The sequence below is a fragment of the Piliocolobus tephrosceles genome, chromosome 1 (assembly GCF_002776525.5).
Source record: "Piliocolobus tephrosceles isolate RC106 chromosome 1, ASM277652v3, whole genome shotgun sequence".
NCBI classification, from domain to species: domain Eukaryota; kingdom Metazoa; phylum Chordata; class Mammalia; order Primates; family Cercopithecidae; genus Piliocolobus; species Piliocolobus tephrosceles.
In genome coordinates, this window is record NC_045434.1 from 61,014,656 (window position 1) to 61,034,852 (window position 20,197).

Consider the following 20,197-nt stretch of genomic DNA (forward strand, 5'->3'; position numbering starts at 1 on the left):
ACATCACACACGCACACACACCACACACATACACCCATACACACACATCATACACACACATATACACACATACATCCATACACACACATCATACACACCACACACGTGCATGCATACCACACAATATACACACATACACCCATACACACATCATACACACACATCTATATACACATACATCCATACATACACATCATACACACACACCCCACACATACCACACATGCACATACACAATACACAGATATACACCCATACACCCATACACACACATCATACACACACACACACCACACACCACACATGCACACACATATACACACATACACCCATACACACATCATACACACACATACACCACACACACCACACATGCACACACACACATCACACACATATACACATACACCCATACACACACATCATACACACACACACACACACACACACACAGATTCCCTCAACTCTTCGTCTTCGTTCACTGCCCAGCCCAGCCCTTCGGGGCACTTGATATATGTGATAGAAATGAATTATCTGGAAAGGGGCCATGAGTGGCCAACCTGCTGTAGACAATTTTTGTGGTTCCCTCCACCCTGGGGGGTTTGTATCCAGTGAGTAACGGAGAAATTCCGGCATGGTTGGAAAGCTTTTGGATGAGGTGGCCCCTAGTTCTTAGTGGGTAGGTAGGTAGGTGCCCTTGGTGAGGCTTGTGTTTGCCATCTGTAATTTAGGGGAGCTGCTCAGAGGAGCCCCATTGCTCTCGGGAGCCCTGAGGGGTTCCCCAGGTCCATCCGAGTGTCTGTGATCTCTAATTCCAGCTACAGCAAGAGAGAGCTCTCGGGATCCCCAGAGTGCTAGCTTCACAAATAAAGTGCAACTCAGTGTATTCACCCAGGCATCCCAGGATAATCTGGCCAGGCCGGTAAATAGGAAAGATCAGTGTCTCCCTCCCCTGCCTTTGCCGGCCAGGAAGCATCTGTCCGTCTTAGAACGGATTCCCTGCTCCCCTCTGGAGCATCCCCAGGTCAGGGCAGACCCCCTTCCCGAGGGTGGATGCCGCAGTGTGCCTACCTTGCTTCAGTCCTGGCCTGGGCGGGAGTCTGGCAGAGCCTCTGAGGTGATGAGACCACCTGGCTGGGTGAACGTCCAGAGGGTGGGTGGCTGGGCTCCCAGGTTCACTCTCCCCAGCTCCCTGATCACATTCCTTTTATAAAGCCCAGTGTGACGTCTCTAAGTACAGGCCCACTCTGCTGCCCCTCCCTCCTCCTCAGACCCTCCTGGAGAGCACAGCACCTTGGCAGGCCTCTGCCTCTGGGCTCTGTGACTGGAGGCAGCCTCTCCTCCCACCCCACCCACCCCGGGCCCTCCGAGGCGGGACTTTCTCCTTCTCACAGGCTCTTTCCATCCCCCACACCCTCTTCCCACCCAGAGGACCCATCCTACCCCCAAACAACATGGAAATGGGCTATTTGAGGAGGGCGGAGAGAGGTGTCAGTGTGAAATGTCTTGTTTCCTCTCTGACAAGGGCCACCGACACACCTAGTCTGAATTAGACGTAGAAAAGGACAGGAAGAGGGGAGGAGAAGGGCACAGGCTGACCCAGGGACTCCTTAAAGCCAGGTCAGCGTGGGTCCCCAGGCGGCTCTTAGACTAGGCCCTGTGACTGGCGTAGGGTGGAGGTGGCAGAGATTCTCTCCTTTTTTCTTCCTTCCTGCTTTCCTTCTTTCCTTGGTTACTGAGCACTTCCTCAGCACAGGGTTTTGAGGTGAATACGCTATGGCATGGTCAGAGACCTTAGGTAAGCAGCCAGCTATGAGCAAGGAGGATGAAATGGGAGCTCTGGAAGGTGGATGCACCTGGGAAGTGCCAGGGGTGCAGAGAGGGGACTTCCAGGTGGCCGTACATCCAGCCCGCCTGCTTGGGGGCCCCACTTCCTTGTCTCATGGCACCCACCACCATATCATTTTGTGACTGCTCAGGTACAGTACTTTGAGGACAGGGACAGGCCCCCTTCCCCCTGTACCCTCGGCACCCACTCCATTGCTGGGCACATACAGAGAGGGCCCTCGATAGATATTTGCTAACTGCATGCATCGCAAGTGACTTTTGTCTCTTTCTTGAGCCTGCAAGAACTCTCTATACCCTTGGACAAGGGGCTCTCCAGGGCAGAGACTGTTTCTTCTCTCAGGCTAGGAGTCTCTGAAGGCAGGGGCTATGTCTCTACCCTCAGACAGGACGCTCTCCCAGCACAAGCTCGACCTGGTGGTTCCCTAATGCTGGCGAAGCATGCTGGCAGTCTGCAGGTTAGCACCCCTCACTTGTCTGGTGCTTACTGTTAACAGGGGCTTGCAAACATATTATTATCACACCCATTAGGGCTGTTAAACACCAGGACAGAAATGATAGCCTATGAGGACAGCACTGACCATCACAGACCAAAACTTCGCTATGGGGATGATGTGTACGTTGGCCTGCCCTGAAGCAGGAGGTGGACTTAATGGGCTGAAGACGCTAACTTTTTTTGAGATGGAGTCGGGCTCTGTTGCCCAGGCTGGAACGCAGTGGTGCGATCTCAGTTCACTTCAACCTCCACCTCCCCAGTTCAAGCAATCCTCCTGCCTCAGCCTTTTGAGTAGCTGGAACTACAGGCACCTGCCACCACGCCCGGCTAATTTTTGTATTTTTAGTAGAGATGGGGTTTCACCATGTTGGCCAGGCTGGTCTCGAAGTCCTGACCTCAGGTGATCTGCCCACCTCAGCCTCCCAAAGGTCTGGGATTATAGGTGTGAGCCACCGTGCCCGGCCAAAGATGCCAACTTTGAGCCCTAGACACACGCACAGCTTGGGAATTTAATCTTCACTTTTCCTCCTGTAAATATATAGCGAGGGTGTGATGCCAGCCCCAGCCCAATCTGCTTGGGGCTCTGCGTCTCTGCTTCCTGGCAGCCTCTTGAGTTGACTTGGGGATTTGACGTCAGTTGCTCAGCTCCATCCTTCCTTCTGGACTTGGGGAGGTCCAGATATGACTGGGAGTGAGTCAGTGCGGGGGACTGAGGGGGTGGTTCCCATTCTCTCTCCAGCCCCCTCAACCAATGATCCAAGTCCAAGGAGCTCATCTCTGTTGTTCAGACCATCGAGCTAGTGCCTTGAAGTCTCCGGAACAGCTGTGGGAGCCAAGAATCATTACTCCAGACAAAGGGTAGAGAGCAGATGCAATATCTAGTTATTACAGAGCTGGCCTTGAGAGCCAGGAGCTACGCCAGGCACAGATACGAGAGGGGCTGCAGGGGCTGTGTCCAGCTGGCGGTTGTGGTGGGGTGCTGGCTGTAGGGTCTCCCTGGGCTCCTCAGAGAGCTCACATTCTGCCAGGCGCTTCAGAGAAAGGGGTGAGGAGGGGCAGGGGCTGGTTACCACTGGCTGTGTCTATCCCCAAGAGAGGACAAAATCTGTCACCTACAGGACAGCTTTTCCTGCTGTCATCGGCTGTCATATATTCTCTCCATGCCTGGGGCCCGCACTTAGCCAGATTCCCAGAAAGCTCAGGCATGTCCCCACTGAGTCACCTAGAGTCTCTGCATCTTCATTTCTTTGGCTGTAAACAGGAAGCTACTCATAGCTACCTTCCTCTACAGCCACACTCAGCTACAACTGCATCTGGATCCCCTCCCCTTTTGGGCTCTTGTCAAATGGAGAAGGTGTAGGGGGAAGAGGAGTCTAAAGCACCAAAGCTGGGCTAGGGAGTCTGAGGGGAGACAGGGGAGGGGCCACTGCCCCTGGGACAGCAGTTTTACCAGCTCCCCTCCGTGTGCTCCCCCTCACTCCCCAGGCATGCCTGCAGGGCTGCAGGCATCATCTGCTTACCGCACCCAGGAAGGGGATGCTGCAGACATCGCCCAGGAAGCCGAAGGCAACAGGGAAAAAGCCCCTAGGAGCAGAGGGGAGAAGGGAGGAGTCAGTGATGGCCCAGGAAGGGAGGATAGAGGGCAGGAGGCTGATGTCCACCAAAAGGTTCAAGCTCTGGCTTCCGTGCACCAGGGGCAGGCTTGGTTCTGCACTCCTGTGTTCCGAGAGGCAGTCGAGTGACATGATTAAGAATGAAGGCCCTAGGGTCACACTCCGTGGGTTCGCATCTTGGCTCTACCACTTACTGGCACCATATATACTTGGGCAAATTCCTTAACTTCTCTGAATCTCAATTTCCAACCATAAAATGTGGCTAACAATAACAGTGTCTACGTCATAAGGACATGTACAAAGAAAAGGTCAGGAAGTGCTTATTTTTATTATTGTTACTGTCATGATTATTACTCTTCTGGCCGAAAGTTTTCTTACCTTCCTGAGATCCACCTGACCCGGGTGTCCTGGGCCCTCGGCATGGGCGGCTGTTGGAAGTCGTGCTCACCGTTATACTCCCTGGTGCCCTGGCTCCCCCAGGCATACAGCCACCCCTGCCTTTGGCAACCCTGCTCTCATCAAAGACACCCTGCCAAGGCCTGACTGTGGACATATGCGTGACCCCTCACAGGACCTGGAGGTGCCGAGGCTGGCATGAGAAGAGATCCCGGTGTGTGGCGGATGGCAAGGGAGATTTGAAATATGGAATCTGGCTGAGCCACTTCCTTACTGTGGGCCTCAATTTCCCAAGGTTTCACTGCACTCTGAGGTCCCTGATAGCTGTAATTTGTTTGCCCCTTCTGTGTTACTGCAGTGTCTTTGTCAAGGCTGACTTTCAGTTTCAACTATCGAATCTGCTGCTGTCCCACTCCACTTTCTAAGCCCTCCATAAATGCTAACTGTTGTCAGAATTTATTTATGGGTCTTCCTACTAAACTGTAAATTCCATAGGAACTTTCTCCTCATTCAGTGCCACATCCTCACACCTGGCCCTGTATTTGGCATGCAGTAGGTGCTTATTATATATTTGACAATTTGAATAAGTTACTGTTTGAAAATGACATACATATATATATACATACACACACACACACATATATATATATTTTTTGAGACAGAATCTTGCTCTGCCACCCAGGCTGGAGGCAGTGGTGCGATCTTCTCTCACTGCAACCTCTGCCCCCTGCGTTTAAGAGATTCTTGTGTCTCAGCCTCCCGAGTAGCTGGGATTACAGGCGCTTGCCACCAAGCCCAGCTAATTTTTTTGGTATTTTTAGTAGAAACAGGGTTTTACCATGTTGACCAGGCTGGTCTCAAATTCCTGACCTCAAGTGATCCGCCTGCCTCGGCCTCCCAAAGTGCTGGGATTACAGGCATGAGCCACTGCGCCCAGCCATAAAATGACATATTTGAATATGGAATAAATAGATGGCAGGTATGCGTGAGAAAATTTAAAGCCACACTTCCTGAAGTCCACACTTCCTAGTCCTGAAGGCCTAGGCCATTCAGGCTAATCGGGGGGTTTCAGGGCTACATTCAGCAAACGGGGGCTCCTATGAGAACCCAGGGATTCCTGAGCCCCACTCCTTTCCATGATTGTAGAAGCCATCATTCTTCCAGTCTCCACTGTCCCCACCCCACCCCTATTCTCTCCACACTACCCTGTAGACATATGAAGGCTTCCTTCCCAACCCCACTTTCTCTGAGAACCCTTCCTTCCTTTTCCTTCAGTACCCTCCAGTCTTCTCTTAGACGCTACCCATCCCTCAAGGCTTCTCTCAAGTCCTGCTTCCTCTACAACACTGCCCTGGACTCCCCTCTGAGCGCCTACAGGCCTGACAGTGGCCACACATCATGACTGAGTTCCACCCTGCCTTTTCCCAAGCCCAGGGCTGACACAGATCAGGCCAGGGGATGACACAGGGGTCAGGAGCCAGAGCCCCCTGGGTAAGGGCGACCTTTTTCACATACTAGTTTCAGACCTCGGGGCGGGGGCAACTTCTCTGAGCTTTGGTTTCCTTATCTGTGAAGCAGAGGATAATCCTAGAGTGGGTTGTTGTGATAAAATAAGATGATGATCATGAGCGTGCCTGGAACATGTTAGCTCACTGCCCTTCCTCTCTGGCTGGATTTGAGGGTAGGCCTCGTGTCTGCTCCCTGCTCACAGGCACAGTGCTGGAAACACAGTCAGCACTCTATCAGTATTTGTTGATGGATGGGCCAATCCCTCCAAAGTACCCTTCAGTCTACTTCAGGGGGCCTTTCCGAAGTGTCCATGGTTCTCATCTCTTGCAGGATGAAGTCCCAGCTTCTGCACTCCCTGCTGGGGTGATCTCAGCCACTCAGATGCTTTGGTGGGTCTGTCCAGGGTTATAGGGTTATAGGGATTTGTACTCACTTGAACAGGCTGAAGAATCCGTAGGTTTCCAGGAACATACCCAGGAGGGGCCAGCGTAGGAGCACGACAACCACACCCCCCAGGAAGAAGCTGGTTCCCTTGAGTTTGTGCCGTTGGAAGAAGAACCGAAAGGTCTTCCTCAAGCCGATGATGAAGGAGAGGCCCGTCAGGAACAGCAGCTGTAGGGGAGGGAGGAGAGCGTGAAGCAAACCCACCAGCCCCCTGAGGAGTTGGGGGCACAGGCCTGGAGCCAGGTGGCGGGCAGGGGCAGGACATGCTAACTCTTTAAGACCATCTGAGCGAGGGCCATCCAGCAATGTGGCAGAATCCCAGAGCCTTGATAAGTCTTGCTGGCTGGGAACAGGACTGCACAGAGGCAGGGGGATGGATGAGAAACTTTTGATGGTTTCTAGTTGCCCACCCAATTCCCTGGAGCCCAAGCACTTTTTCATATGGGACTTGGTTTCTCACCATACCATCTAGGGAAGATGGAATCAGGTGGGATTTTTATTCCAGAGAAGTGAAGATTGAGGCCTTAGTAGGTTAGGCAGCCATACTGAAAGTTACACAGAACCTTCAGAGGCTCCACCACCTACAGAATAACCCTCCAGGCCCTCCCCTGGATACCCTATCACTGTCTTCAGCTTGGCTCCTAATGATCCCTTACGAGTGCCCAGGCTGTCGTCAAATTGAACTCTCTGGTTTTCTTCCAGCATATCCCATGCTTCCCCGCTCCTTCCCCACGCCTTCTCTCCTGCTGTTCCAACCCCCCGGAAGTGCTTTATTCACCTCCACACCCATTTCCTTTCCAAATTCCTCTCCACCCTTCTCCAATTCAGTGTGCCCTCTTTCCACTAAGCCCCTTGTTTCATATTAAATGTGTTTACCGTGGCCCCTGCCTTCCTCCCAGCCATGTATGTCATGTTATATCTCTAGCCCTAGAGTGGGATTCAGATGGCAGGGACAGTGTCTGAGTCCCCTCAGAACCCCCAGGGTCTCGCGCAGAGCTCGGTGTGAGAATCCAGGTCCTCAGATTCTTGGTGCCGCAGGCTCTGCGTCCATTTCCTGTGCCCTCCTCCGCCCAGGCTTGATGATGTCTGACCCCTGGATAGGCATGGTCTGAATAAACTTGGGATTTATTTAAGGGATTTATTTAAGGACTATCCTGGCAATAGAGACTTCAGAAAGGTTGGGGCAGGGGAGTGGGGACACAGGGCTGGGGGACTCACGTTTCCAAAGGCCAGGAGCACGGAATCAAAGTACAGGAGTGTTCCAAAGAGGATGAAGAAGATGCCAAAACCGGTGATCCCCACACCAATCTCTGCAATGGGCAAGGAGGTGGTGGAGCAAAGGGCTTTGGGGAGCAGGTGGAGACCCTGAAACTTCCCCCATTGCCACAGGACAGGAGCCCTCTGTGGGGGTGACTCCACTTCCATCCAGGAATCTCAGCTTTCATGCTCTCAGGGGATGGTGGGATGGGAAGGGGAAGGTAGGATGGCATGAAGCTTTGTCTAGTACCTGGGAACTGTGCTGTCACTTCTGTACACAGTGGCATTCTGTCCTCACCGCAGCCCTGTGTGGAGGCTGGTGCTGCCCTCACCACTTTATACTCTCAGCCTCCTCTCGTCCTCAAAAGCCACATTATCCACATCAGTATCAGGGCTGAACATAGCATCTGCCTCCTCTGCTCCTGCCTTGTGCAACTGAGAACCACTGGAGCCCAGTTCACACTGCGCAGAAGGGAGCCACTGAAAACTCAGGACTGCCAGCCCCAAAGAGCCTCAAAACCACCCAGCTCTCCTGGTCCTTTCTCAAGAGGCTGGCCCGCCTGAGCAACTCTCCACACGGTCTCCTTTCTCCTCAGAATTGCCCTGTCTCCACTCTCAGGTGGTGACATTTCCCACTGGATTGGGAAAACAGAAGTCATAAGTTAAGAATGCATTCCTCTTCCCAGCTGGGGCCTACACCCAAGACCCAAGCCTGCACCTGCTCCCATTGTCCTCCCTCCCTCCTGCAGCAGGCACCTTATGGGCCCCGCCACACACTCTTTGGCCAACTCTCATTTCAACCCAGTGGCTTCGAGCAGTTCTGCCGAGGTTGGACCCACACTGACAAGGAGCCCCCATTCCCAAGGTTTGACAGTGAGCCTCCATTCCCAACGTTTGACAGTGAGCCTCCATTCCCAAGGTTTGTAAGCGTCTCAGGGCATTTTTTGAAGCTGAGTTCGCTCAGAGCCAGCAAGTATAACCCAGAAGTTCAGGACATGAAGGCCCCCTCGTTTGGTCAAGGGCTACATTTTTGACATTTTGATAAACATATTTCAGATCGCTCCCCTTAAGATGAGTTATACAATAATCGGATATATAGTTCCTTTTTTCCTTAACCCTCTCCATCACTCAGAATTGTTAATTTTACTTATCTTTGCCACTATGATAGTCAATAAATGGAAACTCATTCATTGCTTCATTTTTAAATTGTTACCTTTTTAAGTTTTAAATTGTGGCAAAATGCACATAAAACGAAACTTACCATCTAACCACTTTAAAATATACAGTTCAGTGGTATTAAGCGCATCTCCTGAATTCTTCATCTTGCAAAGTTGAAACTCTACACCCATTAAACAGTAGCTCCCCATTCCCCTCCCACCAGCCTCCAACAACCACCATTTTGCTTTCTCTCTCTATGAATTTTTGACTACTCTGGGAACCTCTTATAAGTGGAATCATACAATATTTGTCTTTCTGTGACTGTCTTATTTCACTTATCATAACGTTCTTAAGGTTCCTTCATGTTGTAGCATGTGTCTGAATTTTCTTCCTTTTTAAGACAGAATAAATAGTCCATTGCTATCTGTATCCTGCATTTTGTTGATCCATTCATCTGTTGATGGACATCTGGGTGGCTTCCATCCATCTCTTACCTATTGTAAATAGTGTTACCATAAATATGAGTGTAAGAAAATATCTCTTCAAGATCCTGCTTCCAATCCTTTCGGGTATGTACCTCACAAAGTGGAATTATGGAATTATACTGGATCACATGGTAATTCTATTTTTAATGTTTTAAGGAATTGCCATTTTGTTTTCCATTGTGACTGCACCATTTAACATGCCCAGCAACAGTACACAAGAGTTCTATTTCTCCACATCTTGCCAATACTTTTTCTGTTTTGTTTTATTTTGTTTTGATAGCAGCCATGCTAATGGGTATAAGGTAGTATCACATTGTGGTTTTGACTTACATTTCCCTAATGATTAATGATTAATGATCTTTTCATGTGCTTGTTAGCTGCATGTATATCTTCTTTGGAGAACTGTCTAGTTAATTTTTAAACAGGTTGTTCCTTTTGTTGTTGAGTTGTAGGAGTTCTTTATATATTTTGGATATTAACTATCAGGTATATGATTTGCAAATATTTTCTCCTACTCTGTAGGTCACTTTTTCACTCTGTTGACTGTGTCCTTTGATGCACTGAAATTTTTAATTTTGAGGTAGTCTGATTGATGTCTTCTTTTTCTTTTGTTGCCTGTGCTTTTCAAGTCATATCTTAGAAATCATTATCAAATCCAGTGTTGTAATGTTTTCCCCTATGTTTTCTTCTAAGAGTTTTGTAGTTTTAGCTCTTATTTTTAGGCCTTTGATCTGTTTTGTGTTACTTTATGCAGCTAGTATAAGGTAAGGGTCCACCTGCATCTTTTGCATGTGGATATCCAGTTTTCCCAGCACTATCTGTTGGAAAGACTGTTCTTTCCCCATTTCACGGTCTTAATACCCTCGTCAAAAATTTTACTGGACTTGTTAGAATTGGTTCTCATAACCTCTATGAAATTGGTATTATTAATATGCTTTTGCAAATAATTGTTAAAAGTGGGGGGAAATTATTCTGGTGTTTAGAGGCAGAACTATAAAAACAAAAACAAAATTATCGAGACTAAATTTACTGGCTGAGTTATATTTACACCTGAAAGAAAATGAAACAACACGATCATCTTCTGGGTAGTTAATCCATCATCTGTTGCTAGGCAGATTTTAAGAGGATTAGGATCAATTCCAATATAGAAAGAAGGCCAAAGAGCTTCTTTAAAAGAATCATCAAAAATACAGCGATGAAACCAGGTGCTCAGTGGCTCACACCTGTAATCCCAGCACTTTGGGAGACTGAGGTGGATGGATCACTTGAGGTCAGGAGCTCAAGGCCAGCCTGGCCAACATGGTGAAACCCCGTCTCAACTAAAAATACAAAAATTAGCTGGGCATGGTGGCATGCATCTCTAGTCCCAGCTACTTGGGAGGCTGAGGCAGGAGAACTGCTTGACCCCAGGAGGTGGAGGTTGCAGTGAGCCGAGATTACACCACTGCACTCCAGACTGGGCAACAAGAGCAAAACTCCATCTCAAAACAAAAACAAAAACAAAAACCAATGATGAGATCTAGCATTCCAATTATAGACTGAAACCTTGCTCATCTCATAGTCTGATATCATGCCAGTCTTACTGGATCTCACTTTTGGCAGGGGCTGGATTTTGTTGGGACCCAGTGTAACATAATTTCTCTCAACATATCACCCGGCTGCCCAGAATCTATTTTCTACTGAAAGTTGATTCCTTGTGTTCCTGACAAGCCTTCATGATCGATTTGGGCTTGTTTCCTACTTCTACCTCCTCCGGCTGGCCTGAATTAAATCTCTTAGAAGCTGGGACAGCTCAGCAGAATATCACCCCATGGATCATGATGAAGGTTGTGTTTTGTCAACATTTCCTTCCTCAGAGACAACACATTGAGAATGTAGAGTTACATCTACCTGAATTACCATGATAATTTCGTGTAGGTCAGAATATTGTGGAGGAAGACCACAGTCATCTTTCTTTAACCCAAATGATAAAAGTGTTTTAAGTTTTTATGCTTGTTATAAAATATCTGTTGTTGGCTTACGCCTGCCATAAAAATATCTGTCATTGATTTCAGCTCTGACTCTACACCCTTTCCTCCCGCTCAGTAGGTGTATTTGTGTGGAAATACGATGTGCACATTTTATGGGGTTTTCATTTTGTTTTGTTAAACTATCTATATGTTCATCCTGCACACACTTAAGAACAGCCTCATACTCATTTTGCAGAAACAGCATAAGTTTCTCACATTCACACGTGATGTCCATTCTATTTATTCCTTCTTCTTCTGCAGCAGCGATTCGTTGGCTGGCATAGTCATCACTCCTCCACCTGTTCTACACTCTTCTTTAAGGGCAGGTGCGATTCCAGGACTTTCCTGTGATAGGGGCAGCCTTCTTTATGGGCCACACTTAGTGCTCTCAGCGCTCAGTGGGACACAAAACTCCACAGAAAAGGGTCAGAAACTGTTTCTCACACACAAGCTTTAGACCTACCTTTGCCTCTTGCTTCTGGAGTAGCTTAGCGATTTTAGTCAAGTTACCCAGTCAGAGGTTGCTCCTAAAGTTCTTTTCAGGCAGCAACCATGGCAGAAAGAGCGGAGGGGTGGGGATGTCATACAGATGCCCCCAGGAGTGACGGGTGTGCCTGCCGGGCACGGTCCCCAAGATACAGACAGATTGAGCAGCGCGCCCTCTGCTGGAGGCGGCCAGGGCTGTCACGCCTACACCCCGCCGAAAAAAGCTGGGAGGGAGGCCAAGGTAACTTCAGGGAGGCCTGGCTCTCCAGGTGCCACCTGGGAGAAGTGGAGACTCCCCAGACCTCAGAGACCAGCTTCAGGTCTCCCTGGCAAGGGACACTGATGGCTGCACTGGTGCCCTTGTTTAGCCCCTCACTCTGCAACTCCCAAGCTGCTGCCAAGAAGAGCCTACAACCACCTGATACAGACAAGCCAGGCTTCCCCGACTCCCCATTTTGTAGCTAGCTTTAAGAAAAGCCAGATTCAATGTCTTTCTTGCTCCAGAAAGCAGCTACACCTCCAAGGAAATAATATCTCATGGAGCAGGTGGATGAGTCCTTCTGGCCTCAGGCTGCGCAGCGAGTCTCAGAACATCATCGGCTTTTTCCCCCCTTTTCCTTTTCCTTCTTTTTAAAGCAATCACAAATGTGCAGGAAAGTTGCAAGTACAGTACAAAGAATATTTTTCTTGAACCATTTGAAAGTAATTGCCACCTCATACCTCATCACCCCTGAATGCTTTGGTGTGATTTTTAAAATCTCTCCTGGACACTAAGGACGTGAATAGACAATTCTCAAAAGAAAATACACAAACAGCCAAGAAACATATGAAAAAATGCCCAACATCACTAATGATCAAGGAAATGCAAATCAAAACCACAATGTGTGGTACTACCTTACTCCTGCAAGAATGGCCATAATCAAAAAATCAAAAAATAATAAATGTTGGCATGGATGTGGTGAACGGGGAACACTGCTACACTGCTGGTGGGAATGTGAACTAGAATAACCACCATGGAAAACAGTGTGGAGATTCCTTAAAGAACTAAAAGTAGAACTACCATTTCATCCAGCAATCCCACTACTAGGTATCTACCCAGAGGAAAATAAATCATTATACGAAAAAGATACTTGCACACGCCTGTTTATAGCAGCACAGTTCAGAATTGCAAAAATACGAAACCATATATATACACATATATATACATACATATATATGTGTGTCTGTCTATCTATCTATCTATCTATCTATCTATCTATCTATCTATCTATCTATCTATAATGAACTACTACTCAGCCACAAAAAGGAATGAAATAATGGCATTCGCAGCAATCTGGATGGAATTGGAAATCATTATTCTAAGTGAAGTGACTCAGGAATGGAAAAGCAAAAATCATATGTTTTCACTAATAAGTGGGAGCTAAGCTATGAGGATGCAAAGGCGTAAGAATGATACAATAGACTTTGGGGACTCATGGGAAAGGGTGGGGGGTGCTGAGGGATAAAAGACTACACATTGGGTACAGTGTACACTGCTTGGGTGATGGGTGCACCAAAACCTCAGAAATCACCTAAAGAACTTATTCATGTAACCAACCACCTGTTCCCCAAAAAACCTATTGAAATAAACAAACAAAAAGTTCTCCTAGACAGCCAACATACAGCCATCAAAATTGGGAAATTAATATTGATATGTGGCTATCCTCTAACCCTCGGACTCCATTCAAGTTTCATCAGTCACCCAGTAGTATCATTTATAGCAAAAGATTCCAGTTCATCATTCTGTGTGGCATTTAATGATCATGTCTCTTTAAACTCTTCTGCCTGGAACAGCTCCTTGGTCTTTCCTTGGCATGAACTTGACCCTTTTGAAGATTCAGGCCACTTATTCTGTAGCCATCCCTCCATTTGGGTTTGTCGGATGTTTCCTCACAACTAGATTCAGGTTATGCATCTTAGGCAGAAATAACACAAGATGTGATGCTGTGTTTTTCTCACTGCATCCTGGTAGGTGGTGCACGATGTCAATTTGCCCCATCACTGATAATGTTTCTTTACTCTTAGGGCAGTGTCTGCCAGGCCCTCACCACCCCATCCCTGACCCTGCAGGGGACGCCTGTCACTCTACTTTGCCTATGGCACTTTGCACCAGGCCACCTCTAGTATGAACACCCTTCTCACCCTGCTGGGGTTCTAACACCCTACTCTGAGCACCCCCTTCTCTGTGTCAAACCTAATGGCTTTAAGACTGAATTGTTCAGGAAGAGGAAGGAGGGAAATAAGGAGAGAAAGTGCCTCATTCGCTTTTCAAAATTAACAATAGTGATTGATAGTATAATGAACATACTGTGCCAGGCACAGTCTAGGCACATATATGCTTTAAGTATATTAACACATTCAATTTTCATAACTACTTGTGACGTAGGTACTACTATTAGCACCATTTCACAAACAAAACTGAAACACAGAGGTTAAGTCACTTGCCCGGGGATACACAGCATCTGGCAGAAGCAGGATTTGAACCTAGTCTCGAGCTCCAAAAAGTGACTTTTGGGTGGGCACGGTGGTTTACACCTATAATCCCAACACTTTGGGATGCCGAGGTGGGTGGATCACCTGAGGTCAGGAGTTCGAGACCAGCCTGGCCAACATGGTGAAACCCCGTCTTTACAAAAATACAAAACATTAGCCAGTGAGTTGGCGGGCACCTGCAATCTCAGCTACTTGGGAGGCTGAGGCAGGAGAATCGCTTGATTAGATTCAGGAGGCAGAGGTTGCAGTGAGCCAAGATCATGCCATTGCACTCTAGCCTGGGCAACAAGAGCAAAACTCCAACTCAAAAAACAAAAACAAAACAAAACAAAAATTAAAAAGTGCCTTTAACCAACCCAGTCCAGTCCACTTCCACAGGTAATGCTCTTGCCTTGGCCATTAATGACCTCCATGTTACCAGATCCAATGGGCTGGTGTGAGCCGTCATCTGTTAGAGCTTACCACTCCCGTGTTGAAACAGCCTTTCTCTTGGTTTGTGCACATCACATTCTTGATTTTCTTCCTACTGCTCTAACTGCCCTTTCTCTGTCTCCTCTGCCAGCTCCTACGTCTCTCTCTTCCTCTTGGGATTTGAATTGCACAGGGCTTGTGCCCAAGCTCACTTCTCTTCTCATTCTATTTCCACATGTATCCCCGTGTGTTTAATTTTGTTTTTAATTTTGTCTTAAAGCTGGGGTCTCACTCTGTTGCCCAGGCTGGAGTGCAATGGCACCATCATAGCTCACTGCAGCCTTGAACTCCTGGGCTCAAAGAATCCTTGTACCTCAGCCTCCTGAGTAGCTGGGACTACAGGCACATGGCCACCATGCCCAGCTAACTTTTTTAAATTGGTTTAAATTTTTTTTTCTTTTTTTTTTTTTTTTTGAGACGGAATCTCGCTCTGTCACCCAGGCTGGAGTGCAGTGGCCGGATCTCAGCTCACTGCAAGCTTCGCCTCCCGGGTTTATGCCATTCTCCCGCCTCAGCCTCCTGAGTAGCTGGGACTACAGGCGCCTGCCACCTCGCCCGGCTAATTTTTTGAATTTTTTTAGTAGAGACGGGGTTTCATCATGTTGGCCAGGATGGTCTCGATCTCCTGACCTCGTGATCCGCCCGTCTCGGCCTCCCAAAGTGCTGAGATTACAGGCTTGAGCCACCGCGCCTGGCCTCAAATTGGTTTAAATTTTTTTGTTGTTGAGACAGGGGTTTTGCAGTGTGCCCAGGCTGGTCTTGAACTCCTGGCCTCAGACGATCCTCCCACTTTAGCCTCCCAAAGTGCTGAGATTACAGGCATGAGCCACCACACCCAGCCTCTCAAGTCTTCAAACATCCTTTGTATGCTGATGACATTGATGTCTCTCTTTCTAGTCCATGCCTCTCTTTGGGCTTTGAAACTCCTATCTAGCTGCTTACTTGGCATATCTGCCTGGTTTTCTCTCAGCCATCTTGAAGTGGGCTAATCTTGAATCCCAGACTGGGTTATTTATCTTCCTTCCTTCAACTTATGCCTCCCTTGGTTGTCCTCAAATGAGTAAACATGTCACCACCGCCCACTCCACCACTTAAGGCAAAAGCCCACCCTTCCCCCATGAAATTCGCAGCTAAGTTTTCTTTTCTTCTCCCAAGATACATGTTGAAAGCTGTACATTTCTTTCCATTCTTACCACCTAATTCCCAGCCACGATCATCTCTTTCCTGAGCTCCTGCAGCAGCCCCCATTTGGCCTCCTGCTTTATCCCTGCGCCCTCCCAGTTCTTCTCCACACAGCGCTCAAGGGTCTTGCAAAACATACAACCTGATCATGTTAGCATACTGCCTAGACTCCTTCGTGGCTGCGCACTGAGATGAGACTGCAACAGAGCTCTCTCATCCACACCACGGCTCACAGGCCCTGCCTGGTGGGGCCCAGGCCTGCCTGTCCACCTTATCTCCTGCCATTGTCACTCTTGCCTGCCAGGCTCCAACCACACTGTTCTCCATGGCTTCCATGTGAGCTTTTTTGGCTCAGGGCCTTGGTACATACGGTTTCCTGGTCTGCAACACCCTGCCTCTCACTTGCTACTTGACAATGCATCCTCATCGTTCAGGTCTCAACTGAAATGTCAGTTGCTCAGGGAAAGCCGGTCCACTCTGTTCCCTGACCTAAATCTGGTTCCCTCATTTCTCTCTCTCACAGGACTTGCTTATCGTATTTGGCAAGAGTACATTTACTTGCAGGCTAATTGGTTTAACAAAGTGTCAGCGTGCCACTGGGCTGAGGACCCAACCCACCTCTCTCTATATTTTTATTCACCAGGTCCATGGTTCTCAACTGGGGTGAGGGGATTGTGGGGGGGAGTGGGGGGCAGGATGGGAATTTGTTTCCCAGGGGACACTTCACAATGTTTGAAGACATTTTTTATTGTCACAGCTTGGAGTGGGGGTTCTACTGGCATGTAGTGGGTAGAGGCCAGGGATGCTGCTAATATCCTATAATGTGCAGGACAGTCTCCCACAACAAAGAATTATCCTGCCCCAAAATGTCAGTAGTGGGGAGGTGAGAAACTGTGCCTGCCCTTGGTGATCTCTCGGTTGCTCGTGGTCCTAAAGACCATGAATATGCAGATTATTCCCACATTTCTGTCTCCAGCCCAGGCCTCTACCTGGAACTCCAGACTCAGATACCCAACCGCCTACCTGACATCTCACCTGGATGTCTAACAGCACAAACCAACTCAACACATCTAAAGCCCAATTCCTGCTTTCCCCCCACTCAACCCTTCCCATTGCACAGGCTAAAAAATATACAAGGCATTCTTGACTTCTCTTTCTCTCACACCCTACATCCAATCCATCCGCAAATCCTCAACACTTTCCTCAAGGCAGCTCCAGCATGGACCACACCCCACTAATCCCCTGCTAACACCTTGGTCTCCTCCACCTTCACACACTCAGGACTGGCTTCCCTGGCTGGGCATGGTGGCTCACGCCCGTAATCCCAGCACTTTGGGAGGCCGAGGCGGGTGGATCACTTGAGAGGTCAGGAGTTCAAGACCAGCCTGGTCAAAGTGGTGAAACTCCATCTCAACTAAAAATACAAAACTTAGCTGGGTGTGGTGGTGGGCGCCTGTAACCCCAGCTACTTGGGAGTCTGAGGCAGGAGAATCGCTTGAACCCAGGAGGTGGAGGTTGCAGTGAGCAGAGATCCTGCTACTGCACTCCAGCTCTGAGCGACAGAGTAAGACTCTGTCTCAAAAAAAAAAAAAAAAAAAAAAAAAAAAAAAAACTGGCTTCCCTGCTGCTACCTTCATACTTTCACAGCCTATTCTCAACCCAGCACCCAGAGTGATCTTTTAAAAGTAGAAATAGAATGCATCACACCACAGCACAAAACCCTCCGATAGTTTCTTATGTAAATAAAGCCAAGGTCATTACCATGGTCTATCAGTCTCCAGTGTCCTGACCCTTCAGTGACCTCCCTGACCTAAACTGTTAGGATTCTCCCTACACCTCACTTTGCTTCAGGTACACCCGCCTCCTTGTTGTTCTTCAAACACACCAAGTATGCTAATGCCTCAGGGCCTTTGCACTGCCTGTCCCTGCTTCCTGAACATTTCCCCTCCAGAGAGCTGCATGGCTTTGCTTTCTCACTTCCTACAGATCTCTGTACAAAGGGCACCTTCTCAGTGAAGCCTTCCCTGACCACTCTATATAAAATAGCGACCCCTCCTACCTTGAACTCCATAGCCTCCTCTTATTTTATTTTCGTCTGGAGGACTTATCATCTTCTGATATACTACATACTTCTTTCTGTTGATTACCTGTCTCCCCTCTCTAGAATGTAAGCAGGGAGTTGGTTTCATTTAATGTTGGACACTTTGTGTCCAACACAGTGCTGGGCACACAGCAGAGACAAATCTGTTGAGTGAACCAAAGATTGTTGTCACCAGTTCTCAGATGAAAAACCAAGGCTTAGAGGCTTTAAGTAACTCACCCAAACGAAGCCCACAGAGCCACGGTTCTTCCCACGGCCGCAGACCTGTTCCAAGACCTCCTCTCTGCCTCTTCCCCCAAAAGAAGGGGAAGGATGTTTAGGAGTGAGGGTGCGGTGGTTTGGGCAGGGGAGTGGAGTTTAGTGTTTTATAAGAAGTCGCCAGGGCCACAGGAGACCTTGATGGTGTGGGAAATGGTGTCTGAATGGGCAGAGGCCTCCTGAGTCCACCTTTGCGGGCAACCCAGTTCTAAGAACCCGGGATGGGAAAGGGGTCAGTGTGACTGGGGAACCTACCAGGTCCCCTGGGCACCAAACTCTGGCTACCTGTGGGCCCTGAGCAACTCCCACCCTCTGGAGAGCAGGGAGCCACACCCGGCCCTGCCTGCTGCCCCGGGGTGCCAGCACAGCAGCTCCCAGCCCCTGGCTCCAGAGGTCACGCTTGTAGGTTTCCTAGTGACAGCGAGCCCGGCTGGGAGAGAGAGCGAGCCGGCACGGAGCCTGGCCTGGATAGCCCATTGCAGCCCCGCTCCCTCCACTCACTCTGCCATTCGGTGATGGAGATCATGCCGCACTCAGCCTGGGGGACCTTCCGGTTGGAAGCGGGCAAGTGGAGCGTGGCCCAGAGGACTCAGCTGGTACATGGTCACGGGAAGCTGACTCTTGATTAAGTTGCGAAATGAGCCTATGGCAAATCATTAACTCCCCCTCCAACCCCCGCCCCACCCGCGCACACCACGCGGGTGCTTCTAGTTGCCGACTCCCTCCTCCCCGTCTTCCGTCTTCTGGTAGGGCAATGCCCCTCCACCTGCCGCGCTCGCTGGGGGAAGGCACCGCCCTCCTGACCCTTTCCTTACACCACCCGGTGTTCTGCCGGCTCTCGTCTGCCCCGCGAAAGTTAGATTGTATATGGAAGCATTGGGATCTAGGAGGTGCTCAGGTTTCTTGCTTGGTTTGGTGGTGTGTGAAGAGTTGGCATCCGCACATCCCTTTGGGAATGTACTAAATTAATCTTGAAAGTCAAGCTTTTTGCTCTCTGCTATTACACATGCTAGGCCCTGGGAGGCAATGAGCGACTGAGTACAAAGCCTGTTGCTGACCTAATGGCAGAGCCAGATCCGGTTAAATCAATGGCAAAAGCGCCATGGGGGAAGTTAGACATGAAGAGCTTGAACCTCCTTTCCCCAAGCGTCGCCCAGCTTTGGACTTACTGTGAGGTCGAGCTATGGAAGACAAAGCCCCGAATTTGGGGTTGGGGCAGGACTAGACAATTCAGGGGGCCTGGTTCGAGTCCACCTACCAGCTGTGTAGACATGGATTCGTCCTTTCCTCCTTTGGGTCTGCAAAAGGAGGGGCAGTTAGTTCCTAACATCCTTTTTTCCCCATCGCAGAGCAATGGTGCTCAATGCCAGGAGAGCCAACATCCACTTTGCAATGTCTCCTCTATCCAGAAATGAAGAAATGAATTTCATAGATGATATGACTAATCTACATACATCATTTAAAAATGCAAATAGGCCTGGCATACCAAATGCATCATGTCTGTAATCCCAGCATTTTGGGAGGCGGAGGCAGAAAGATTGCTTGAGCCCAGGAGTTTGAGACCAGCCTAGGCAACATAGTGAGACCTTGTCTCTACAAAAATAAAAATTAAAAAATGAGCCAGATGTGGTAGTAGTGCCTGCCTGTAGTCCCAGCTACTGGGGAGGCTGAGGTAGGAGGATTGCTTGAGCCCAGGAGGTCGAGGCTGCAACGAGCTGTGATCAAGCCATGCACTCCAGCCTGGGTAACAGAGTGAGATCCTGTCTCAAAAACCAAACCAAACAACAACAACAAAACCAAGGAAAGCTGACACAATTAAAAAAAAAAAAAAGGATAAATTATAATAAAACATGATGTCTTTCAATATATAAACACTCAGGCAAGACTTACCAGAAGGCATAAATGAAATAGGCAGATTGCTTGCACCTACACTTAATATATGTTGGAATTTAAGA

The 20,197-nt window shown here is 48.7% G+C and overlaps 2 protein-coding genes across 2 annotated transcripts in view; both read right to left on the minus strand.

Moving 5' to 3' along the window:
* KISS1 (KiSS-1 metastasis suppressor) overlaps nucleotides 1-1,173 on the minus strand; it is a 6,914-nt gene extending 5,741 nt beyond the window's left edge. The window contains exon 1 of the mRNA XM_023187012.2: nucleotides 1,072-1,173. The gene's annotated coding sequence lies outside the window, so the exon portion shown is untranslated. The remainder of the gene's footprint in view (nucleotides 1-1,071) is intronic.
* A 1,653-nt stretch (nucleotides 1,174-2,826) lies between these two features.
* On the minus strand, nucleotides 2,827-18,952 carry GOLT1A (golgi transport 1A). The gene is made up of 5 exons (XM_023187018.1): nucleotides 18,744-18,952; nucleotides 7,522-7,613; nucleotides 6,293-6,471; nucleotides 3,862-3,925; nucleotides 2,827-3,164 (listed from the first exon to the last, which is right to left on the minus strand). The coding sequence occupies exons 1-5, from the start codon at nucleotides 18,766-18,768 to the stop codon at nucleotides 3,126-3,128; spliced, it is 399 nt and encodes a 132-aa protein (XP_023042786.1). The 5' UTR covers nucleotides 18,769-18,952; the 3' UTR covers nucleotides 2,827-3,125.
* Between the last annotated feature and the right edge of the window lie 1,245 nt (nucleotides 18,953-20,197).

Bases quoted from the DNA above. Each gene is read 5' to 3' on its own strand.
- GOLT1A (XM_023187018.1), bottom strand. From the start codon at position 18,768: ATGATCTCCATCACCGAATGGCAGA. The intron at 7,614-18,743 runs GTGAGTGGAGGG...TGCCCATTGCAG, and splicing joins CTCCATCACCGAATGGCAGA to AGATTGGTGTGGGGATCACC. The intron at 3,165-3,861 runs GTAAGCAGATGA...TGGCTCCCACAG, and splicing joins GCATCCCCTTCCTGGGTGCG to CTGTTCCGGAGACTTCAAGG.